Raw genomic sequence first — 21,782 nt, 5'->3', positions numbered from 1 at the left:
CCTAGACAGCTGGGGGGACACCAGCTTATCAACCACCCACTGTGCTGGCATCCCTTGACTAAGCCTTTGAGGAGAGCTGCCCGGTGGGGCTGGCATCCCGAGTTCAGGGTTGGGTAGGAGGGAGTAAGATGAGCCCCCCACAGCGGCCTGGTCCCTCGTGTCCCCTCCTGTATCCTGGTGGTCACCTTGGGGTCTTCCGGGTTCAGCCCATCCATCGCCTCCCCAGAGCTTGCCCTTTTCCCCAATGTCTCCCCAGCAAGGCCAAGGTGGCAGGGGTGGGGGCCAAGCCGTCAGGTAGCAAGTGCTCAGCAAACAGCTGGGGCTGCTGGAGGAGGGCTATGTCCCCCCCTGCACTTGTCCGAGTCTCCATGGCTGGCTGGTGTGTCCTTGGTGATGCTGGTGGTCCTGAGTCGCTGTGTGCTGGGAGCGGGCGGGGGAGGGGGGTGTATATGTGGCAGCTGCACTCTGGGGAGGCAGAGCTGTGTGTCTGCTGTCATTGCCCGGGCACTGTGGCTCTCCTGGCTGATTGCTCTCTCTGGAAAGGCCCAGACCCATGCCTTCCTCCCAATCCTGGTAGTGAAATGTGCCGGCCAGCCTCAGGGTAGGGGTTAGTGTGGCCTGAGCAAGGGCAGGTCCCCGAGCCCAGCCAGCCTGCTGTGGCCCCTGCCTCCTTGGGCACCTGGCCAGCTCAGGCCCCCAGTGTGGGACAGAGCAGCATTTTGGGCCACGAGCAGGTGGTGGCGAGGCTTAGGGCTGCTGCGTCCACCCTGCTCTGTGCTGGGCCTGGTGGACAGTGAACAGTGCCCCTTAGCAGGTGGTAGAGGGAATGATGAGATGCCCCACGTTCCCAGAGTTCCCATCCTCCCCCCAAGGGCCTGGCGTGGGAACAGACCCAGAGCAGGCATGGGCTTCCAGGCGAAGGGTGTCCTGGTCCCAGCTCCTGAGGGCTGCTGGTCCTCTGGGTCCCAGGGCAGAGCCCCACGGTGCCACCTCACTGATGCCGCTGGGGACACTGCGGGTGTTGGCATCTGTGGGTGCCACGTGCTCGCTGCCATCCTCCTGGCTCACTGCCATCCCCCTTGGTTCTTTGCTTCCACCCTGGACACTGTGGGTCTGAGAGCAGCTTCTTCGTTCAGGCCGAGGGAGCCCAGGTCACTGCCCCCACCTCAAAACCCCCAGCACCTCGTACCCCACAGATGTTCCCTGGCCAACTCCACTCACACGTGTGTTTGCATGTCCCTAGCTCCCTCAGGGTGCCAGCCGTGTTGGACCCCACCTGTGGCTCCCTGCAGCTGGAAGAGATGCCGGCGGCCAGAGGGGTGGGCTCTGTCATGCCCTGGACCATGAGAGGCTGTGGTAAGGGCGAGCCTGCGGACAGGCCCTGGGCTGGCTGGTCGGGTGGCCGGGGGGGTCCCCTGGGGACCCCCTCCACTGCCTGATGCTCCAGTGAGGTCCTACGGGTGTAGAGAGATCCTTTTCTATGTGGAGAGCTTCCATACTTCAGTATTAAAGTTTTTTGGAGGCTTTCGGGACCCAGCTGCTTGTTATCGCTCTTGCCACACCTCTGCTGTGACCGAGACTCCATCCCATGGGGGCCACTGGCAGCCCTGCTCCCCACCGTTTCCTCTGAGCACCCGCTGGCCCAGGCTTCTGCCTTTCCTTTTGCTTCTGAAGGGTTTGGTTTCTGGGTTTCAGGTGAGGAGACTTGCTCAAGGCCACAGAGTGGGGGCGGGAGGGGGCGCCCTGCCCGGTGCACTGAGGAGCCTGGGGGGCTGTGAGGATGCTCCACCCAGCACCTGCTCAGGGAGGGGCAGCTGGAGGGTCCCGGCTCTGCGGCAGGAGGCCCAGAGGACTGAGAGGCTGGGGATGTGTGTGGAATGGCCCCTGCCGGGCTCATGTCATGGTCTGGCTCTCTCTCTCTCCTCCCCTTCCTCTTGTTCTGGGGGACTCTCTAGCCTGTGGAGGTGCTGCTAACCCTGCTTCTCCCCGTCTCCCAAGGAAGAGCCCCAACAGCTTTAGCAGCCCACTAATTCATTTGTTTGCACCCCTCTCTGCTTTTCCAACTTGTGCCCATGGCACCTGCTGTGCCTGGTACTGACGCAGGATCAAGCCCTGCCCCCAGGCATGGGTTTTCAGTGGGGTCAGGCTTCAGGAGATGCTAGAGAGAGAGCACACAGCACGTCAGGTTCTGAGCCACAAGTGACTGGCTTCCTGGAAGAGATTTCCACCGTGTTTCCAGTCCCAGAAAGTGTGGCCCAGAGAGGGGCAGTGAAGGGCCCAAGGGCACCCAGGGGTGAGCTGGGATTCAGGGTTGGATGCAGGTGCCAGTACTTGTGCATCCCTGACTGTCCTTCTGGAAGGTTGGCTGAGCAGGGGGATGGCTGGCTGCTGTGAGGGTCAAGGGAGATTCCTAGTCACACAGGGGTGGCTGCCTCCTGGCCAGGATCCTGTCAGGCTCTGGCCTTCCCTCCCAAGGGGATAGCCCTTTCTTCAGCCCTCACCTCAGCCCCATGTACCATCCCCACAGGGGTGTGCAGCAGGAGTGGCTCCTTGCTCTTGGGAGGGACGTCCACTGTGGGGGCCATGGTGAGGCTCCGGCAGGAGTAAGCATGACAGTCCCTATAGCGAGGTTGGGGTGAAGACCTGGGAGGCACTTGCTTCAGTGGCTGTAGGGGACAGTGGGTACAGGCCCCCCCCACCCTGCCCATCACCTCCACACTTGGGGCCTTGCGTGCCTGGAGACCTTCCCTGGACCCACTGCCAAGAACCTGGGCTCAGCTGTATGTCCCAGAAAGCTGGGAGAGCACTGGTGGCCCCTGCCCCTCTCCACAGTCAAAGGGGTGACGTGAAGCCTAGGGTTGAGGTAGGAAGCACTTGGCCCTTAGGACAGCCACTGCTGCTGATTCACAGTGGACACTCAGTCCACGTGCACCCCCCCACAAACACACACAGACTCTCGTTCCCTGCATTGTGTGTGCCCACATGGGGTAGTCGACATCTGCGGGGTCAGGCAGCCGTGCCTGGAGCCCACGGGGAGGGGCGTGAAAGCAGAGCTAGGGCAGAGAAGGGGATCCTCCCTACACCCATGGGGGAGAACCATCAGTCACTGGTTGGAAGGACAAAATCCCTACATAGTGGACTCCTGCCACTGAGGGGGAGCTTTCCCGCTGACTCACTCAGGGGGCGATGGTCAGTGAGTAGCCTGGGCACTAGGGCAAGACGGGCCTTCCTGCAGAGCTGCCCCCTTCGGCACGTGCCCCTCACACAGAGGTTAGTTAGTTAGGGGGACCCATGCCACCTGCTATGGGACCTCGGGGTCCCCAGGGTTCCCACCTACACCCATTGTGCCTTTCAGAGGGAGGACATGGGGCAGCTTGAGAAATGTCCCAGGGCCCTGCTGCCTCCTGGAGTCTCCGAGTCTGGTCTGGGAGGAGCAGTTGGCCAGGGGCCCTGGCAGCTTCCACACGCTGAACCTGGTGCCAGGTGCCAGGTGCCAGGTGCCAGGCCTTCCAGAAAAACCTGCTCCTCCTGCCGGCTCTGCCTCCAGGTGCTTCTGCAAGAGGCAGGGAGCAGGGTGGATGATGGGGTGCAGGCTTCCCCCAACTTCTCCATCCTTCCCGCATCCCTCCTCACTCTCTGCTGAGTGGGGCTTATCTAGGTGTCAAGTTCCCTGCAGGATCTCTTTATCCTGAAGCCATGGGCAGCCTCCCCAAGAATCATTTGAAACCTGAGCTGCTCCTGCCTGGAGTGGCTCAGAGCAGGATATCCAGTAGCCAGAGAAATCCAGCAGTGTGCACACCCAGAGTGCCCATGCTGGGCCTGTGTCCGACACCTCTTCCAGAAGGCCTCCCATGTGACACCTGGTCTGGGCCAGGTCCTGCCACTCACCCTGATCGTAATTGGCTCTGTAGGCCGTGAGGACTTGAGGGTCTGGCTCTCCCTGCAGTTACAGCCAAGGCCTGCCGCGTATGTGTGCTGGGGAAATGTATGCCGGGAGCATGAGTAATGTCCTGAGGGTCCCGGGTGCCCCAGGCCAGGCAGCCTGTGACACCACGTGGGGGTTTCGCCCGTCTTGGCGCACCTGAGGTGAGTCCCTTCCTCATGCCCCTGCTCGTGGAGAAGGAGCCTGATGCTCGCGGAGGCACCATCACTCCAAGCTCATCAGTGGCAGAACAGGGGTTCGGATGCGGCTTTTAACCTGCTGCAGGCAGTGCTGTCCACTAGACTAACATGTAGCCTAGCACTGCCCAAGAGACCCCGGTGTCCTGCAGAACCTTCTGGAGGGAGAGAAATGTTCTAAGTTCTGGGCTATCCAGGATGGTAGCCATCAGTCACACGTGGCTGTCCTGCCATTGATCAGGCCAGCGGGACCTGAGGCTGGCACGTTAGGTTTTCTTTCCCTTTCATTTAAGCGTAAATATCAGGGGCGAGTGTGTGGCCGGCGGCCAGGGTGGCCTGGACAAGTTTAGCTGTGACCTGGGCACTGTGACCTGCCAGCCTTCTCCTGGCTTCAGGCCCTGGTTCCCCGAGCCCAGCCACCCAACTGAGAACACGCTTGTCACAACATGCCCACCTCAGGGACGGCCTGCTCTCTCCTGGGTCACAGCTCCAAGTGCAGGACTACAGAGCCTGTGTCCCCCAGATGACTGTCTGGGGAGCTGGTATGCTGTGGCCAGAGGTAACAGGAACACCCTGTGCTAAGGCTTCTAGCCTCCAGGGTGCCCACAGGATGGTCAGTGGGCACCTGGGCTGGTGGGGCTTTGCGGGGCCAGGGCATCTTCTCGGGCTCCAGCTTCTCTCAGTGGCCATGAAGCAAAAGCAGAGGAGGATGTGTCCTTCCCAGGGGAACTTCAGCTCAGAAGAGACATTGGGAACCATTCTCCCTGATGGGGATCCATCCCCTGTGGAGGCCGGCAGGGAGGGAAGGGCTACCCCATGCTCAGCTCCTGCGAGGTGGCTGGAGCCCCCACTTCTCCCCCCGGGTTGCGCTTCTGAGTTTTGGTGGTGCCGTGGAAATGCCGTGGAGCTGGTTTTGCTGCCATCCTCTGCCCCTGCCGCCTGAACCAGGAGAAGCTCTGGAAGAGGAGCACAGTCCGGGGGACGGCATTCTCTCTGCACGCTCACTAGCATCGTCGGGCACCTGAGAGCCATCAGGAGGGCCCTGCCACCTGTGCCGACCATCCCACATGCACCCCCCTACCCGCTCCCACCAGGGCCGGGCCGGGAAGATAGGAGGATGGCCAAGGACGGGGCACACCGGCCACCCCTACGGGCAGCCCCAGAGGAGCCAGGAACACCTACAGTGTGCAGAGACCACACTGGACCCTCGGGGGCCGTCAAAGGGAAAGAAGACCCCCTTCACTGCCCTTGGGGACTTCCTGACCTGGCAGGGAGGCAGAGGTTTCTGTGCTCATTCTCGGGGCAACCCCAGAAATCCCAGGGACCCCCAGGGGCCCTCCCCCCGTGAGCATGGTTACAGTGCCAACAGCTGCCATCGGTCACCTCTCTGCCAGGGAGATGGGCACCTTGTCTTCCCGCTGAAGCTCCAAGGGGCTAGTGTTCTGTTCCCCGGGGCCCCCCCCAGGGAATGCGTGCTCGGGTCTCGCTGTGTCTGCAGACGTGGCGTGGCGTGGCTTGGTGGGGTGGGTATGGCTGCGGGTCAGGCAGACCAAGCCCCCGGGAGGTGGAGGAGTTGCAGCAGCCAGCTGGCCCCTCCTGCCCTAGGCTGTACTGGCCCGGCCTCCCCGGAAGTGTGGGGAAGGGGCTGTGATGCCCAGGGTTGGGGCACCCTACCCTCCTGCGAGGCAAGTGCTAAGGCTGAGCAGGGGTGCCCCAGGCCGCTCAGCTGTCCCTTCTCTGTGGCTCCCACAGGTCAATGTCTCCAGCACCTTGCCAACATCCCTCGGAAATCCCCGGGCTTTCTCAAGTCACTGCAGGTGTGTCCTGCCCCCATTGTGTCAGGCTGACGGCAGCTATGACCCCATCCCCTTGCCCCTGAGGCTGAGCAGAGAGGCTCCAAGGCGGGGAACTGCAGAATGGGGGAGGCCTGCAGTGCGAGGAACAGGCAGCCTTAGGATACAGGCCTTCTCAGCCCCGATGGGAGCAAGCCAGCTGGATGAGGGGGCCTTCAGGGCATCCCTCCCAGAAGTGTCCCATTCTCAGAGGTTGGGCTCAGGGCTTTGGGGGAGCCAGGAAGGGTGGGGGCAGCAGTGAGGGGCGGGCCCTGGAATCCTGAGGCTTGGGCCCTCCCTACAGCCGGACCTGCAGGAGCAAGAGCAGGCGCTGGCCCTTCTGCGGCAGCAGGCAGAGCTGGAGGTCTGGGAGACGCAGAAGGCCCTGGACCAGCTGCTCTTCAAACACTGTCTACAGGTCAGCCAGCCCATCCCGGGGGCTCTTCACGGGCAGAGGGACAGTGCTAGCCCACTTGCCCGCCCAAGCCCAGGGCCCTCGCAGGGGGATTGGGCGCTCTGGCTGAGTGGGGCCCTCTGCCTCTGCGGAAGGTCAAGCCGGAGGGGGGCAGATGCCACACCACCTGAACCATGGGCTACACTGGTGCCCAGAAGAGGACAGCAGAGCTACCTGCCAAAGGCCAGCTTAGTTTAAGACAGAAGCAGGACATCTGGGGCACCGGGCGGAGGGCTTGGATGAGTGCCGAGCCTCCTCCCTGTCTGTGTCCTGGGCATGTCAGCGCCTGCTTGTGGGGAAGGGGTCCCACATCCCCGAACCACCTCTGCCAGGCCCTGTGCTTGCTGGTCGGGGGTCAGACAGCACCCAGACCCAGGCCAACATCTGTGATCTGGTTGGATGTGGCGAACCTTTGGGGACTGTTGGGATGTAGTCCCTCACAGTACACAGTACCTTCCCAGGAGGGTACCCCAGCCTGGGGGAGTGCATGCACACGCATGCACACGTACATGCCTGTATGCGGGCACCACACACACCGCCCTGGGTTCCATCTCTCTCCTTCCCCTCCTTGTCACCAGCATCACAACTGCTGGGTACTTGTGGCTGTTGCAGCCCCCACAGGCCATTTGATCGCCCATCGGGATGCTCCAGCCCTGGCCTCGCCCCACCTGTCGCCCTGCCCCACCCCCACATCCAGCCATGTCTGGGGGGCAGGGAGGGTCCGCCAGCTCCCTGTGAAAGGCAGACAAAGGAGACTTCTGAGGTTGGGGCCCCCATGACATCCCCCACCTTCCTGTCCTTGCAGCAGCTGATGAAGAAACATTCCACCCAGGCCAGGCCAGATCCAGCTTCGGAGCGGGAGCAGCCACAGGTGTGCGGAGACCTGCAGCTGAGGACCTCACCAAGTACCGTGACAGCCAGACCCAGGTGGGGCCCCAGGTGGGCTGGCCACACCACCTCCCAAGGTGGAAGAGGGCGGGTAGGCTGTCTGGAGCCAGTGGCAGCAACTAGGGCTGCTGGGGCTGCGACACCTGTGCTTTTCCCCACAGATCACACCCAGCGCTGGGCAGAGAGGCTGCTGCAGCCCTGCAGGGTCCCCAGGACGGGCCTTGGGCGCAGCAGGACAAGTCAGCTTCTGCAGGTGAGAGTTGGCAGGCACCGTCCCCTCGCATGGGGCAGGCAGAGGAGCCTGGCATTTGGGGACACGCCACCTCCTCCTGTAGGACAGGCTCTCCCGTCCCTCTCTCTCCTGGGCTCTGCCCCTGCTGTCTGCATCCTTCCACCTCCGATATTTCAGGAACTCCACTCAGTCACCTTTCAAGGTGTCTGTGCACCTGTTTCTGGGGTGGCTCTCGTCCGTTCAAGTAGACCCGATTTGCCTCTGGCGTTACCATCCTTCTGCCTGAAGGACCTGCTGTAACTGTTCTGGTGGAGCTGGTGACAAATCCTTTTAGCTTTTGTAAAGTCTGAGGACAAACTCATTTCATTCTTCCTTTTTTTTTTTTTAAGATGTTATTTATAAGAGACACACACAAAGAGAGGCAGAGACACAGGCAGAGACAGAAGCAGGATCCCTGCGGGAAGCCTGATATGGGACTCGATCCCAGGACCCCGGGATCACACCCTGAGCCGAAGGGAGACACTCCATCACAGAGCTCCATTATCATTGCTTTTGAAATATCCTTCCCCGAACGCAGACTCAGGTGGACGGATTTCCTTCCTGTTGGCAACTCTGCCTGGCCATTGGGTTTGTGTCATTTGAGACAAGAAACCTGGGGTTGACTCCCTCTTCCCATGCACGGGAGGCGCTTCCTCCTCTGGCGGCTTTCCTGTAGGCGTTCTGGAGTGTTCCATAGGATGGCTATGGGTGTAGCTTCTCTTTCTGTCTCTTGTACTTGGGGTGTGCTGTGAGCCTTGCACCTATGGGATTACCATCCTCCTTGTGCTTATGAATGTCCAGCCGCCGTGTCATCTGTGTCCTCGCCGTCAGGCCTCCATTCGCCTGGATGGCTCATCACCTGCAGCTGCATGTGTGCTTGGGAGGCTTGGTTCTTCTCGTGTGTTTGTTTTCTTCCTGCGCATCCTCTTGGGGAGCTCCTGCTACTGTGTCTCTGTTATTCTCTGCGGTATCCTCTCTGTCACTAGTCCCAGCCAGTGTCTTTTTTTTTTTTTTTTTGTCTCAGGCACTTGGGTGTTGGTCTCTAAAAGTTCCATCTGGACACTTTTTTCTGTCATTCCCAATTCTACTTGACATCTTAAATGTAGAGAATACAGTTACAGACGCTTCCAAAGTCCTCCTCTGGCTCATTCTACCATTTGGGTCGGTTTTGATAGGTTAATCTCATTATAGGTCATGCTTTCTTGCTTCTTTGCATGCCTGCTGGACGGTTTGGGTTTTGTCTTGTTGGGTGCTTTGTGTGCGCGCCCCCACGCACGATTTGGAGTTTCATTATGGAATGCAGAATGATCGGATCGGAAGGTCGGATCCTTCCAGGTGCTGCTTTGACAATTGCTAGGTGGCCGTGAAGCAGGGCTCAGTCTGTGGCCCTAAGACCCATAGATCTTGAGGTTTTCCAGCCTGGCCAGTAGAGACGCGCATAACCCCGGGCCTTGGACTCCTTCCCGACGCTCTCTCCCCAGAGTGGGTAGCTTCCTCATGCATTCGCCAACCAGTTCCCAATGAGGGCTCATGGGGAGAACTCTGAATCTCTGGGTTCTCCCCATGCTTCTCTCTCCTCCCTGGTCCTTCTTCCACAAACTTTAGTTGCCTGGGTCTCTCCAGACTTCCAGCTCCATGTCCTCTTCTTGAGGGGTCTACTGGGCTCTGCCTCAGTTTCCCCTCCCTGCACTGCAGCCTAGAAACATTCTCAAGGCAGTTAACTGTGACTATCAGGGGTCTGTGCCGTTTGCCTGATGTTCAGCATCCAGAAAATTGTTCTTTTGTATATGTGTGTGTGTGAACATTTATATATGTGTACATGTATATATATAATTTTTTCCGTTTTGTTGCATTCTAAAGTTATTTTTAGTAGGACAGTAAATCCACAGTCTGATTCCTTTTACTCTCTTGGTGGAAAGCACAAGTCCTCAAACGAACTTTTTAAAACTACAGAGTCTCTTTTCCATCCCACCCAGCACTGAAGGACAGCGAGCAGCAGTCAGTGACAAGAGGGCTGCTTACACCCAGAATTTGGGTTCAGCTGTCACCCCATCTTCTTGGTGCTGACCTCAGACAGGTCACTCATTGTCTCTCCTTCCACAGAAGAGAGGCAGCAGGACTTGTCATCCTGCAGGCCTCTCTACCTTGGGTCTGGTCCTGTGTATGATCAGTGGGTTCACACACAACCTCACATCGGGACAAAGGAGGTGGTCAAATCCTCCTGGAGTAAAGATGTGGCGCGTGAAGCTCTGTATATGCGGGGTATTAAGCTACCCCAGACATTCTACCTTTGAAAGCCCCCTGGAACCCCTACCTGACCCAGCACTCTGTCTAGAACCCCTACATCGCCCAACCACAGACTGCTTTCTGTCCCCAGAGCCCAGGCAGGAAGTGGGACCAGACCAAGTGTTTCTGCAGCTGCCGCAGGCCAGGCTCTATGCTCGGGTCAACCCCACCCACCAGGTACAGGGCGAGGAACACTGGGGAGGGGGCTTCAGGGGAGGCACTGCTGGCCCCTTTTATTTATCTTTTTAAATTTTATTTATATGAAATAGAGAGCGAGCGAACATGAGCGGAGGGTGAGGGGAAGCAGCAGAGGGAGAGGGAGGAGCAGACTCCCTGCTGAGCAGGGAGCTGAGGGATCACGACCTGAGTGGAAGGCAGACGCTCAACCACTGAGCTGTCCCGGTGCTCCCGGCAGCAGCTTTCAGACCTAGATCCTCTCTCAGCTGCCTAGAGCCATCAGGCGCTGAGAACCACCTCTCCTAGAGCCCGCACCTAAGGGGTCTCCACTGCAGGTCTGGGGCGGGGGGAGACACTCTCTGCCAGGCACCATCCTTCCTACGGACACCCACCGAAGCCCCTTTCTCTTCCTGGGTCGGTGAGTGAGAGCAGACATCTCAACAAAGTGCTCAGGCAGGGCTGGTTGCACCTGTCAGGCTGCACATTGCAGGTCAGGCGGTCCAGTCTTTCCCCAACTCTCTTGGGCACAAACAAGTGCTCAGGCTGGATCAGGGCTGGGCAGGAGACCCAGACGATGAGGACCCTGCCCTGCCTCTGGGAGCTCACAGTCGGGAGGGGGGGTACCCCGCCCCAGGAAGGGAGGCACCACAAAGGGATGAGTGAGGCGGGCAGTCCGGGAGGGCTTCTTGGAGGCGGTGGCCTCCCGTGGGCTGGGCACTCCTCCCACCCAGCGAAGCTAGTCCCGGAGCGGCCCGCTTGGTCTGCCCCGCCCCAGTGGAGGCTGGCGGGGCCCTGGAACGCCAACCCCGGACGCCCCGGCCGCTTCACGATCCAGATGCTCGAGCTGAGCGAGCGGGAGGAAAAGCTGCGCGCGCAGCAGCAGGCTGCGCTGCTGCGCCTGCGCGAGAAAACTCTGGAGGAGAAGATGCGCGCCGAGCTGGCCTGGTTGGAGCATCAGCGACGGTGAGCGCACGCGCGGTCCCGCCCCCCGCCGCCGGGCCCCGCCCCCGAACCCAGAACCCCGCCCCCACCCTCTCCGGCCCCGCCCCCGAGCCCTGGGCCTGACTGCGAAGCAAGGAACAGATGGAGCCAGATAGTGACCGGTGTTTAGTGACCGATGTTGCCCCGAAAGTTAGATAGGGCGGTGACGCACCGCGAACAAGGCCTAGTGCCCTCTGCGCCGCCAGCCCGTCGGGGGACAGGTGCATAGCAGGTGCTGCCCTGCAGCCCGGGTCTCCCTTGGCCCGGGAACATCCGCCCTCGCCCCTGCCTGACACCACCGCCCACAGGGGGCCCCTTTGTCCTTACAAGTGGACAGGGGGAGAGACCTCCCTCAACGTACACGCCAGCCTGGGGCTTGCTGGTCAGTGACCCTTGATATTGGGTGCACCGATAGCTTCTCCGCGGCCCTCATGGCCTCCCACAGAGGGTGCTCCCCGAGAGGTCTTAGGGGCAGTGGACTAGGCCCGGGAAGGTCCTCCTAGGGAGTGGACTAGGCTGGTGAAGGTCCTCCAGGGCAGTGGACTAGGCTGGTGAAGGTCCTCCAAGTGGTGGACTAGGCTGGTGAAGGTCCTCTATGCAGTGGACATCATGCGAGGCTCTTGGCCTGCAGTTCCACAATGGCTCCCGCTCCCCTACCCCCCTTCCCCCGCAAAGGACCTCTGGGTGGGCTGGAGCTCCAGGGTGCCAGGTGCTGCCCTCCCTCTGTCTCTGGAAAGTGGTCATGAAGAGTAGGCGGGAAGAGTGACAGCCTGGGTGCCACCAGGTCCCCAGGGGTCCCCAGCCTGTCCGAGCAGTGGGAGGGGGCCATCCCAGGTCCACCTGGCTGGCCAGGGCTGGCTGTGTCTGCAGGTTTTCACATCCCCTTGCTGGACATGAGGTGAGCCGTGGGTCCTGCCTTGTCCCTCAGGTGTCTGGGCAGCAAGGTGAGCGCCGCCTTGCTGGCAGCCTTGGCAGAGAGACAGCAGCAGGCCCTCAGCCGGTTAGAGCAGGAGCAGGTAAGGGCAAGCTCAACCCCAGCGGCTGGACAGGAATGTGAGCCTTCTGCACCGCACCTTGATGATTCCTAGGCATCACCACCGTCCGATGTAGCCCAGGACCCTGTGGTGCAAGGGGAGTGCCCAGGGGTCAGAGGGGGCAGCGTGGCTTGGGTGCAGTGTGGCCCTGCAGTCTTGCCTCCTGTAGCACGTTGGAGGCTCAAGCTCGGGAAAGTAACAGTAGTGTCTGTTGCGAGGCTGCAGGGACTTTAGCATAGTCAGCACTGAGCAGGGCGAAGGTGCTGGACCACAGAGGGGCTCTCACGCTGCTCCCAGCCTGGTGTCCAGGGGCTGCTCTACTCGTGACCTCATGTCAGTCTCCCAGCGCGCTATGTGATGGGACCAGCTTATGCACATGAAGACACTGAGGCTCAGTGTAGGCAGCTAGCTTGCTCAGGGACCCTCAGAGGGGAAGTGAGGGGTGCTACTGGACTTTGGGTTGAGAGAAGACCCCTGCCCTGTATGGGCCAGGGAGGCACGGCGGCAGATGTGGGGATTCCAGGCAGAGGGGCAACGGGAGGAGACCCAGAGAGAAAGATGCAAGTGACACCATCTGTAGGGCATGCCCCAGTCTGTGAGCTATGAAGGGGGCTTTGAAGGGGCTCTAGCTGTCACACGGCAAGGAGGCAGTGAGCTGGGTGGAGCCACTGTGGTGGGGACTGGGGGCTGAGCCCCTGTCCACTGGGGCCACTCTGGGTAAGATGGCCCTGCCGAGGGATGCGCCATCAGAGACAAGGCAAGGACCAGATGACAGATGGGGACAGTTTAATAAAGGGTGGGGACAGTGCCCAGAGCCTGCAGAGAGGGAGGGCTGCATGGGGGAAGGCTGTGTGGGGGAAGGCAGAGGAGCAGCCTGCCCATCCCCACCCAGGTTGGGGGACCCAGGGACCAACACCCCACCTTCCCTCCTGCCTCTTGCTAAGCCTCCTGTTGGCCAAACCCAAGAGGGGTGCCAACATGCTGAGCATGAGGGGGCATGTGGGCAGGCTCAGGGAAGACCCTCTGGAGCTGGGCTGCCCCCCCCCCAAGACACTCGTTCTCCCCGTTCATCATGTGTCTGTCTTCAATGCATTCCTTTGTGCGGGGCTGGGGGTTCGCTGATGTCTCCCCTGGCTGGTTCAGAGAGAAATCCGGTGCCTGCAAAACACTCACCTGTTCTCACACAAGGAGAGGATGCTGCTCCTGCAGCACCAGAAGGACATCCTCTCCCTGTGGAAGGCTGTGAAGCATCTGCAGCAGGAGTTCCAGGCCTGGACCAGGGTGCCTCAGGTGGGTGCACTCACTGGGCTGGAGGCTTGACCAGTCACCTGGCTGCTCTATGGGATGGCACAGGACCCTCGTCAATACACCTGTGATTCAGAGTGAGGAGGGCCTGGGAAACGGTGCCACTGGAGGGCAGGAGGGCAGCTGGCCACCTGCTATGTGGGCCAGGGAGGTTTCCTGGACACCTCGGCCCTTGTCAGGCTCTCCAGGGGGAGCCAGACCTGCCCACCCCCCATGGTAGGGGAAGGTGTTCCAGGCCCAGAGGTGGAGGTGAGAAGCCCAGTGGGAAGGAGGGGTGTCAGGCTAGAGCTGGGGCTGGGGCCAGGGCTGGTGGAGGCTGAGGCAGGGAGGAAAGGTGGCCAGGTTCTGAGGGCGCAGCCCCAAGGGGAACCCCAAGCAGCAAGGGTGTGCTTGCTCCAGCTCCCCATCCCTACCAGCTGACACATGGAGGGGGCTGTGTGGACACGTCCCCAGCCTGGACATCTCCTCTGTTGAGATGGGGATGCCAGTGGCCTCACCCAGCGGAGTGAGGATGAAACGAACTGGATTCTGTGGGATGAGCAGCAGGGTGGTGTGTGCCCTGCCTCATGCAGACCTGCAGGACAGGTGACCTAGAGCAGCCTTAGGCCAAGCCTCCCCAGTCCTGGCTGTCATGTCTGCACCTGTTTGGGGGCTGTTCACACAGGATGCAGGGCTTCTGGGGGGTTAGACAATCCCTCCAGCTGCTTCGGCACCACGCCCCGTGCTGCCAATGACCTCACCCTACCCGTCCTGCACTCCTCCTGAGAGCAGGCGAAGCACATGTGTTTCACACGACTCCCCTGCGCTGCTTCTCACAGAGCTCTGGCCCCGGAGTCAAGCCTGCTCCGATGGAGGGGTCCAAAACAAGTCCACAGCCCAAGAGGCCGGCCCAGGGGTCCTCGTGCCCCCTGACACCTCGTGGGCCCCGCAACCTTACCAGCCACGGCCTCCAGAGAAGCCCTGAGAGACCAGGAGCCCAACAGTAAGTCGCCACCAGCAGCCCTGGCTGCGGTGCCTGCCATTAAAACCCTTTCCTCGGGATCCCTGGGTGGCGCAGCGGTTTGGCGCCTGCCTTTGGCCCAGGGCGTGATCCTGGAGACCCCGGATCCAATCCCACGTCGGGCTCCCGGTGCTTGGAGCCTGCTTCTCCCTCTGCCTATGTCTCTGCCTCTCTCTCTCTCTGTGACTATCATAAATAAATAAAAATTTAAAAAAAAAATTAAAAAAAAAAACATGCTGTTTAAAAAAAAAAACAAAAACCCTTTCCTAAAACAAAAACAAACAAACAAAAAAAGCCTTTCCTATGCCGAGTGGCCACTGTTTCCTTGTGACTTCGGGCCCTTCACCTCTCAGCCCTGCTCCAACTGGCCAGCCTGTGGGTATATGGGCCAACATCAGGGCTTCCTGGCCCAGCGGGAGGAGCACAGACAGGGCCTGGCTCATTCCTAGCTGTGCTGGTGAGGGTGCAGCCCTGGGGTGTCCTCCCTTCTCTGAGCCCAGTTCCTCATCTGTTAAATGGGGACGGGGTGTGTGAGACAGAGCAAGTAGACTGGCCTTGCTCCAGGATGGCAGGCAACACCTGTGTGGCCACCCAGCGACCAGGAGCCCCTTCCCAGGCTGGTGTGGGGCTGTTCTGCAGGCTGTGGCGGCTGGCCTCATTTTGTAGCACAAGGACCTCTTGTGACAGACTAGAGGGACCCTGCCTAGGGTGGGTCACCATGAGGGCGGAGGGGGTGTCCAGTGACTGGTGCTACCTGACCCCAGAGCCTTCTGTGGGAGAGAGAGAGCTACACTGGGAATGCCTTCTTCCCTCCTGTTGTTACTAAAATAGCCCCAGGGCCGCCTGCCCACCACCCAGACTGGAATTACAGCCACCTGGGGGTGAGGACGCAGGAGGCAGCCCCCACTCCGGGAAGGGCTCATCCCCCAACTCCCACCCCAGGAGCGGCCTTCACAGGGACCCCTGCCTGCCTCTGGAAGCACCAGCGCCCCCAGCCGTCCTCTTCCCACGTGGTGGGGCCCTTTGCACGCCTCCACCCCATGAGGGGGTCATCACCCACTCGGCTGCCTGGCCACAAGCCCCACTTGGCTTCTCTGCAAGAGTGCTTCTCAAATAAACCCAGAAAGGACTGAGATTCACGTTCATGTTGCTACCGATTGCCAGGCCCAAGGATGTCTGAAGAGGCTTCCAGGCTCTGTGCCCTCTTGGTCCCCAAGAGCTTCGTCAGAAGGCAGTGTGGCAGGGCCATAAGCCCAGGCAGGCAGTCGGGGGGCTGGGGCCACCATAGGAGCCAACCTCCTCCTGGGGGGCAAAGCCTCTTTTGCATTTGCCATCACACCAGTGAGGCACCGTCCCTGTTAGAAAGTCAAGGAACAGAGAAGCTGTGTACATATAAGGAAATATTTCAAATTTCCTAGAACCGCCCCCACCACCTAGCCAGGAGAGACATGTTTGGTTATTGGCTGGAGGTGCAGCTCCACGGCCCCATGGAGAATCTCCGAGTCCCTTTGTTCCTCTGTTCAGGAGGAACAGGAGTTCTGCAGGCCTCGTAGGGCAGGCCCGGGGGCGTCCCTGTGGGGCCATCCCCAGGGACCCCCAGGTGGCTGTAATTCCAGTCTGGGTGGTGGGCAGGCCTCACTTAGCCCCCGGGGCTCCTGGCTGAGACCCTGGGTGCGGGGAGGGCCGATAAGCCTGTGGAAGGGGGCTCCTGTCCCAGTTTTATTTGGCCTGTTCTGCTGAGGAAGCTCTGGCAGGCGGGGGGGGGGGGGGGGGGGGGGGGCGGCGATGGGCTCAGGCGCAGCCCGGTGCTCCGTCCTCAGCATCCTCGCTCCTGGGGCCAGTGGGGGTCTGCATCTGGGTAGCCTTGGGTGGACAGGCACCCACTGGGCCTTACCCCAGAGAGGTCAGAGCTCCAGAGCTCCCTGTGACCCCACGTCCTGTTCACACGCTGGATGTGGGAGATGCTCAGGGCCGCCCAGGGGGTGTGGCAAGCTGTGCCCAGTTGTAGTGAGCCCAAGCGCCTGGGGCGAGACTAGGAATAAAAACAAGGCAAGCTGGGGATCTCTGGGTGGCACAGCGGTTTGGCGCCTGCCTTTGGCCCAGGGCGCGATCCTGGAGACCTGGGATCGAATCCCACGTCAGGCTCCCAGTGCATGGAGCCTGCTTCTCCCTCTGCCTGTGTCTCTGCCTCTCTCTCTCTCTATTTATGACTATCATAAATAAATTAAAAAAAAATTAAAAACAAAACAAAACAAGGCAAGCCGAGCAGAGAGTGGTGGCGGTGTTCAGCAGGCGTGCCTGCCAGCACTGACCCTTGGTCCAGCAATCAGGGGGCCTGGCCCCCTGGTACCCCCGCGGCCGCCTCGAGGCTGCAATGTGCATGTTGTATGTCTAGGGAGGGGGTTCTTGATGCCCGTCTGTGTGCCCAGAGCCTGGCAGCAGGTCTGGGTGTGTGGCATCCAAGCATCCAACCCCTGTGCCTCCCAGAGCTCAGGTGGGCCCATCCCCATGCAGAAACCTTGACAGAGCACCCTGTGCTGGGGGACAGACAGGCCCTCCCTCTCATCACCCCCCAGTCAGCCCCCAGCTACAGCCCCGGTTTGGGAAGCCGCCCAGTGGGGAGACCCAGGACCCATTTTCCCTTACCCGTGTGCTAACCACTCGGCCACTGACCACAGCTGTGCTCTGGATGTGACACATACTGTCCCACCTGTGGAGTGTCCTGGTCAGGGCTCATCACCTGGGGAGGGCACAGCCTGAGCAGGGTCACAGCCTCTCTGTGCTCACTGCCTTGCAGACTTCCCATCGGGCAGGAGGACAGGACACCCCCCCAGGCCACATCAGCTACGGACAGTCACCGGCTGCCTCCAAGGCCTGTGTGGGGAGTGGACACGCTTGTGGCCGGCGGCTGGCCTGACACTGGGGGCCAGCTGGCAAAGAGCCACAGCCCCGTGGGCCAAGGTAACAGGGGCAGGGCAGTTTGCGGGCCCTGGCCACTTAGGGCCATATTGGGCTTGAGGTCAGATGGCCCTGCGTGCTGGGGAGCCTCGCCTGAGCTGTGTAACTGGGGAGTCCCCGACCCCTCCCTCCGTGTCTGGATGCAGTGGCCTGCCCACAGGAAGGCCTCCTGCAGGCACCTCAAACACCACCTCCAGGCAGCATGGGGTGGGCTGGCTGGGGGCACTCCTCCCTGCCTTGGTCTCCCCCTCTGGATGATGGGGGGGCCAGTTTGGGTGCTGTGCCCGTTTCCAGAGGCTGATTTTTTCACACGGCTTCAGAGTTCCCAGATGCTGTGCCGTCCATATCCCACATTCTGTGCCCGTCAATGCTCACAGTCCCTTTGCTCGCAGGAGACCCGCAGCCTAACCCCAGCTCCTTGTGGTCAAAGGAGGAGACCTGGCCTCTGAAGGGAAGCCCCCCACAGGAACTCCAGGGCCAGTGTTCCCTGGGAAGAGGGGCTCCCTGCAGCCCCCCGAAAGCCAGTGTGAGTCAAGGCTTGGCCCTGCACCTTCTGCAGGGGTGGGGGGCTGGCCTTGCTTTGTGGGGCTCCACCATGCGGCTTTGGGTGGGGTGTCACCCTGTCCACCATGGGAGGGTGTTGATAGGATGGGGCCTGTTTGGCCCTTCCCAGGTGGATTCAACCCTTGCGGGGTCTCTGGAGCCCGCTGCAGGGAGGAGTATCTGGTAAGTGGGAGGCTCCACGGCCATCTTTAAGGGGGATGATCTTTGTTAGCATAGCCACCAGGGCATAGGAGCTTTATCCACAGCTAAGGGGTGCGGGCTGATGTCCTGGCGGCAGTGGCCATATGCTGGCTGTGGTCTTTCTCCAGCAGGTGGTTGAAAGCAGCACAAGCCCAGCAGGGTCGAAATTGGGGCTGGATTTTTCCAGCAGCCCCATGGAGGATCCCCACCAAATGGAAAGCTGGTGGTTGGGGGAAAAGAGGTGTGAGGTTTGGAGGGACTGGCTGGGCCAGCGACCCTCGCTCAGCGGGTGGGACCCTTGGGCAGGGGGCGGGACCCTGAGATGGGGGCATGACCTTCTGACAGGAGGTGTGACCCTGGGGTGGGGGTTGTGACTCTGGGGCAGGGCACAGGACCCTGGGGCATGGAGATGCTGGTCCTCTCCTTGAGAAAACCTCACTAACCCCCTGGCGGCCCTCATCTTGGCCTGGGTCCCCTGTGCACCCCCAGCACTCCCCATGCCCTCCTGAGTCTGACCGCCTCTATGGAAACACACGTCACTTGGTGGATCGGCCCAAGTTCCAGTGGTGGGGGCTGTAGGTGGGGCTCTTCCAGGGAACACATGCCCCTGAGCCTCTTGGATACTGCACCTCAGAGACCTAATCCAGTGGGGCCTGAGGCCAGAACCCCTAAAAACGGGGCCCCCTGCCCCCCACCTGGGGAGTCCTGTGCTCTGACGGTCACTTCCCACTGGGGCAGGTGCCTGGCAGGCACGGTTGCCAAGCTTTTGGGGTGGCCCAAGGCACCTGCAGAGGCCCTGAGCCGGGAGGAAGGATGGGGCCCTCTCCAGGGGGCCCCTGGGACATCCCCACATATGTGCTTTCAGGATAGAGCCCTGTTGGCAGGAGGACCCCTACGACCCCTTCCCTCAGCTGGAAGCTGCTCCGCTCACTGTTGCTCCAGGTGAGGCCCCTGCCTTGCACAGGGAACATCGAATCCCCACCTAAGGGTCGTCCAAGACCAGTTCCTCAGGCAGAGCCAGCCTTCTCCCCAAACCCTTTGGGGGAGCCCTGCCTACACCCCCACCCTCCCACCACAGGTCCCCAAGTGGCAGGGGAGTGACCGTAGGGAGATCCTCTGTCCAGGCAGAGCTAACCGGTGTAGAGTCGGGGATTCACTGCGCTGGTGCTGTGGATATTTCTCCCGCCTGTCTGGGCTTTTCTGGTCTGGGTCCACTGGGTCGAGGCCATGGGGTATGGGCTGCCGCTTATCCCTGCACCCTAGGGGTAGCCCTTACTCTCAAACTCCCCTCTCTCTGCAGCTCCTGCACCACCCAGCCTGCGTGAGGGCAGCCCCCTGGGCCTGGGCCCCGAGTCTGAGTCCAAGTACACTCCCTGGAGCTGCTCGGGGTCTTCTGCACGGTCCCACACCGCGTCCCCTGTGAAAGAGCTGTCCTGCCCCTCTCTCCAAGAGTTTCAGAAAGTGTCCGCCACTCTGGTGCAGCTTTCCGAGAGCTCCACGTCCCTGTTAGACTGGGCAGCTGGGGATGCCCCAGACAGGGAACCTGGCAGGTCCGGGGAGTTCTCTCCTCAAGACACCCAGGGGCTCCATGGAGGTGGGGGGCAGGTGGCCTGGGAGGGGCTGGGGGGCACCGGGGCCAGTGCCCTGCACTGCTCCTCCATGGAGGCAGGAGGCCCAGAGCCAGGTCCAGGCCTCCTGCAAGAGGGCCAGCTGCTGCCTCTCCATTGTACACCTTCTTCCAGGTCAGGGTCAGAGCTGTCAGAGGCGTCCAGCAAAGTCTGGGACGAGGAGAACCTGCTGGAGCCAGGCCCTGGTGCGGACCCAGCCTTAGGGCGCTCCTCGCTGGCAGGAGGCTCATCCTACCTGGAAAATGGTGGGGTGTCCTGCTTTGCACTTCCTTCCTTGGACCTTGGGAAGGAGCAGGAAGCTTCTGGAACCAGTGGGAGCATGATCAGTGGATTACATGCAGAGATAGCCAAACAGAAGTCCCCCGAGGCTGCCCGAAAGCCACTCCCATCCAAAGCTTCTTCCTCCAGTGACTTAGATCTGTCCCTTTCCTCTCCCTCGGGGTCCTTGACATCCGAAGAGGTGGATTTTGCCAAAGGAGGAGAGGCTGTGCTTCTGCAGGCCTCAGCTGGCCGCCCACAGGAGCCCGGGAATGCTGACCTGAGTCCATCCAATGACAAGAAACCCCAGGAGGCCGGGTCTGAACCCAAGGTACCTGTGAGCCTGCGGGCTCCTCCTGGGGACCCTGGCAGTCTGGTAGCCCTGACACCTGAGGGCCAGGCTCCTGGGCATAGCGGGGGTGGAGACTCCCCTGCCCTGGAGGAAGCCTGCCCCACCCTGGCCAGCAGGGTCTTGCCTGAGATCCTGTCTCCTGTCGACAACGTGCTGTCCCACAGCAGTGCCGACCTCCAGTCCTCCACCCATAGGGACGCCAGCCTCCCTCCTCCGCCTCCCACCTTCCCAGCAGAGAGTGAGGCCAGCCCCACCAGCCCCCACTCAGAAGACTTCCCTCCCCCACCTGAAGATGCCATGTTCCCTAGGGGCCCCCCAGAGGAGGACGCCTCCATCAAAACTGGAGAGGTGCCCTCCTTGTCTAAGAAGGCCCTGCCTGAGGCCCTGTCTCTGGGGCCCCAGGAGTCAAGGCTTTTCCTGGGGGCAGGTGCGCACAGTGGAAGCTTTGAGGACAAGTTGGGTGGATCAAGGTCTGATGGGGGAACCCAGGCCGTGGGCAGCGGGTGGTCTGAACTGGTTGGCTGGCTAGGCTCCCCCTCATGGGGGGGGGCAGGTGATGCTGCATGGCAGGTGATGCTGCAGCCCCCAGCCCCATCCAGAGTGGCCTGTATGGCCGGGGATGGTCTTCCAGTATTGCTGGTGGCTGGTGGCACAGGGCTGTCTGGCACCGGGCAGAGGGGCCCCTGCATCGACCCACCCGGTGCAGAGAGAGCCGAGGCGGTCGATTTAGTCTCCAGCCAGCTCACTAGAAGGATCCTGTGCGACTCACTAGCTGTGGTCTCAGAGCTGGCCCAGCCGGCGGCCCGCTGACAGAGGAGCTGGCCTGTCCCCTAGGCTGACCCGGCGGCCTCGGGAGGATGAGACTCCTGAGGAGACAGTGCAGCCCCCGTGGTGACATGCAGGCACCTGTGACGTTATACTCATGTGTGCCCACATGTGCCCACGTGTGCAGAAGGCTCTGGAAGCCTGGACACCTGAGGGCAGAGCCACCATTCAGAGTAGCCACCTGCAGCTGGCCGTGCTGGTGGTCATCTGACACTAGGCCGAGGACAGTGTGGTGGGAGACATCAAGTGCAGTGGGCTCGGTATTTTTTTGAACTTTGGGTTCAATTCCCAGGGCTGAGCCAGGCAGCAGGCCACGGAGAGCATGAGCCAGGACTGAGAGCCATCCACAAAGGCCGGGAGAGAGAGGTTCTGGGGAAGCATGGGTGAGGTGGGCGGGGGGCACATTTGCACTGACTCACCCCCCCAGCTCTGCTGGTGCCCAAGGCCCAGGCCTGCGAGGATTAGAGGAGCCACCAGCTCAAGGGCCAAAGGTCATCAGCCAAGCTTGGCCTGTCTTTTGGCAGCAGGTGGGCCACAGACTGAGTGCTCAGGACCTTCTTGGAGGACACCGGAGCCTGTTTCCTGGTGGCCATCCATTGTGGCCCCTTGTGGAATGAGGGCCATCTTCAGGGGTGGGGGCTGATCCCTCCAGGGCTTGGCTGCGCCCATC

General features: G+C 61.1%; 1 protein-coding gene across 1 annotated transcript in view; it reads left to right on the top strand.

The window, feature by feature from the left end:
- CCDC187 (coiled-coil domain containing 187) overlaps nucleotides 1-21,097 on the top strand; it is a 50,768-nt gene extending 29,671 nt beyond the window's left edge. Inside the window, exons 11-26 of the mRNA XM_041725229.1 lie at nucleotides 1,244-1,356; nucleotides 5,872-5,936; nucleotides 6,256-6,369; nucleotides 7,211-7,332; nucleotides 7,455-7,546; nucleotides 9,942-10,027; nucleotides 10,863-10,990; nucleotides 11,937-12,024; nucleotides 13,186-13,332; nucleotides 14,166-14,329; nucleotides 17,145-17,308; nucleotides 17,698-17,831; nucleotides 18,178-18,290; nucleotides 18,915-18,991; nucleotides 19,350-19,599; nucleotides 19,792-21,097. Coding sequence (XP_041581163.1) covers nucleotides 1,244-1,356; nucleotides 5,872-5,936; nucleotides 6,256-6,369; nucleotides 7,211-7,332; nucleotides 7,455-7,546; nucleotides 9,942-10,027; nucleotides 10,863-10,990; nucleotides 11,937-12,024; nucleotides 13,186-13,332; nucleotides 14,166-14,329; nucleotides 17,145-17,308; nucleotides 17,698-17,831; nucleotides 18,178-18,290; nucleotides 18,915-18,991; nucleotides 19,350-19,599; nucleotides 19,792-21,097 — 3,163 coding nt within the window. The remainder of the gene's footprint in view (nucleotides 1-1,243; nucleotides 1,357-5,871; nucleotides 5,937-6,255; nucleotides 6,370-7,210; nucleotides 7,333-7,454; nucleotides 7,547-9,941; nucleotides 10,028-10,862; nucleotides 10,991-11,936; nucleotides 12,025-13,185; nucleotides 13,333-14,165; nucleotides 14,330-17,144; nucleotides 17,309-17,697; nucleotides 17,832-18,177; nucleotides 18,291-18,914; nucleotides 18,992-19,349; nucleotides 19,600-19,791) is intronic.
- The last annotated feature ends 685 nt before the right edge of the window (nucleotides 21,098-21,782 follow it).

This window comes from Vulpes lagopus, chromosome 12 (assembly GCF_018345385.1).
Source record: "Vulpes lagopus strain Blue_001 chromosome 12, ASM1834538v1, whole genome shotgun sequence".
In the NCBI taxonomy this organism is placed as follows: Eukaryota; Metazoa; Chordata; class Mammalia; order Carnivora; family Canidae; genus Vulpes; species Vulpes lagopus.
Note: the sequence above shows the minus strand (reverse complement) of the source record. Positions and strands in the feature narration are given on the sequence as shown.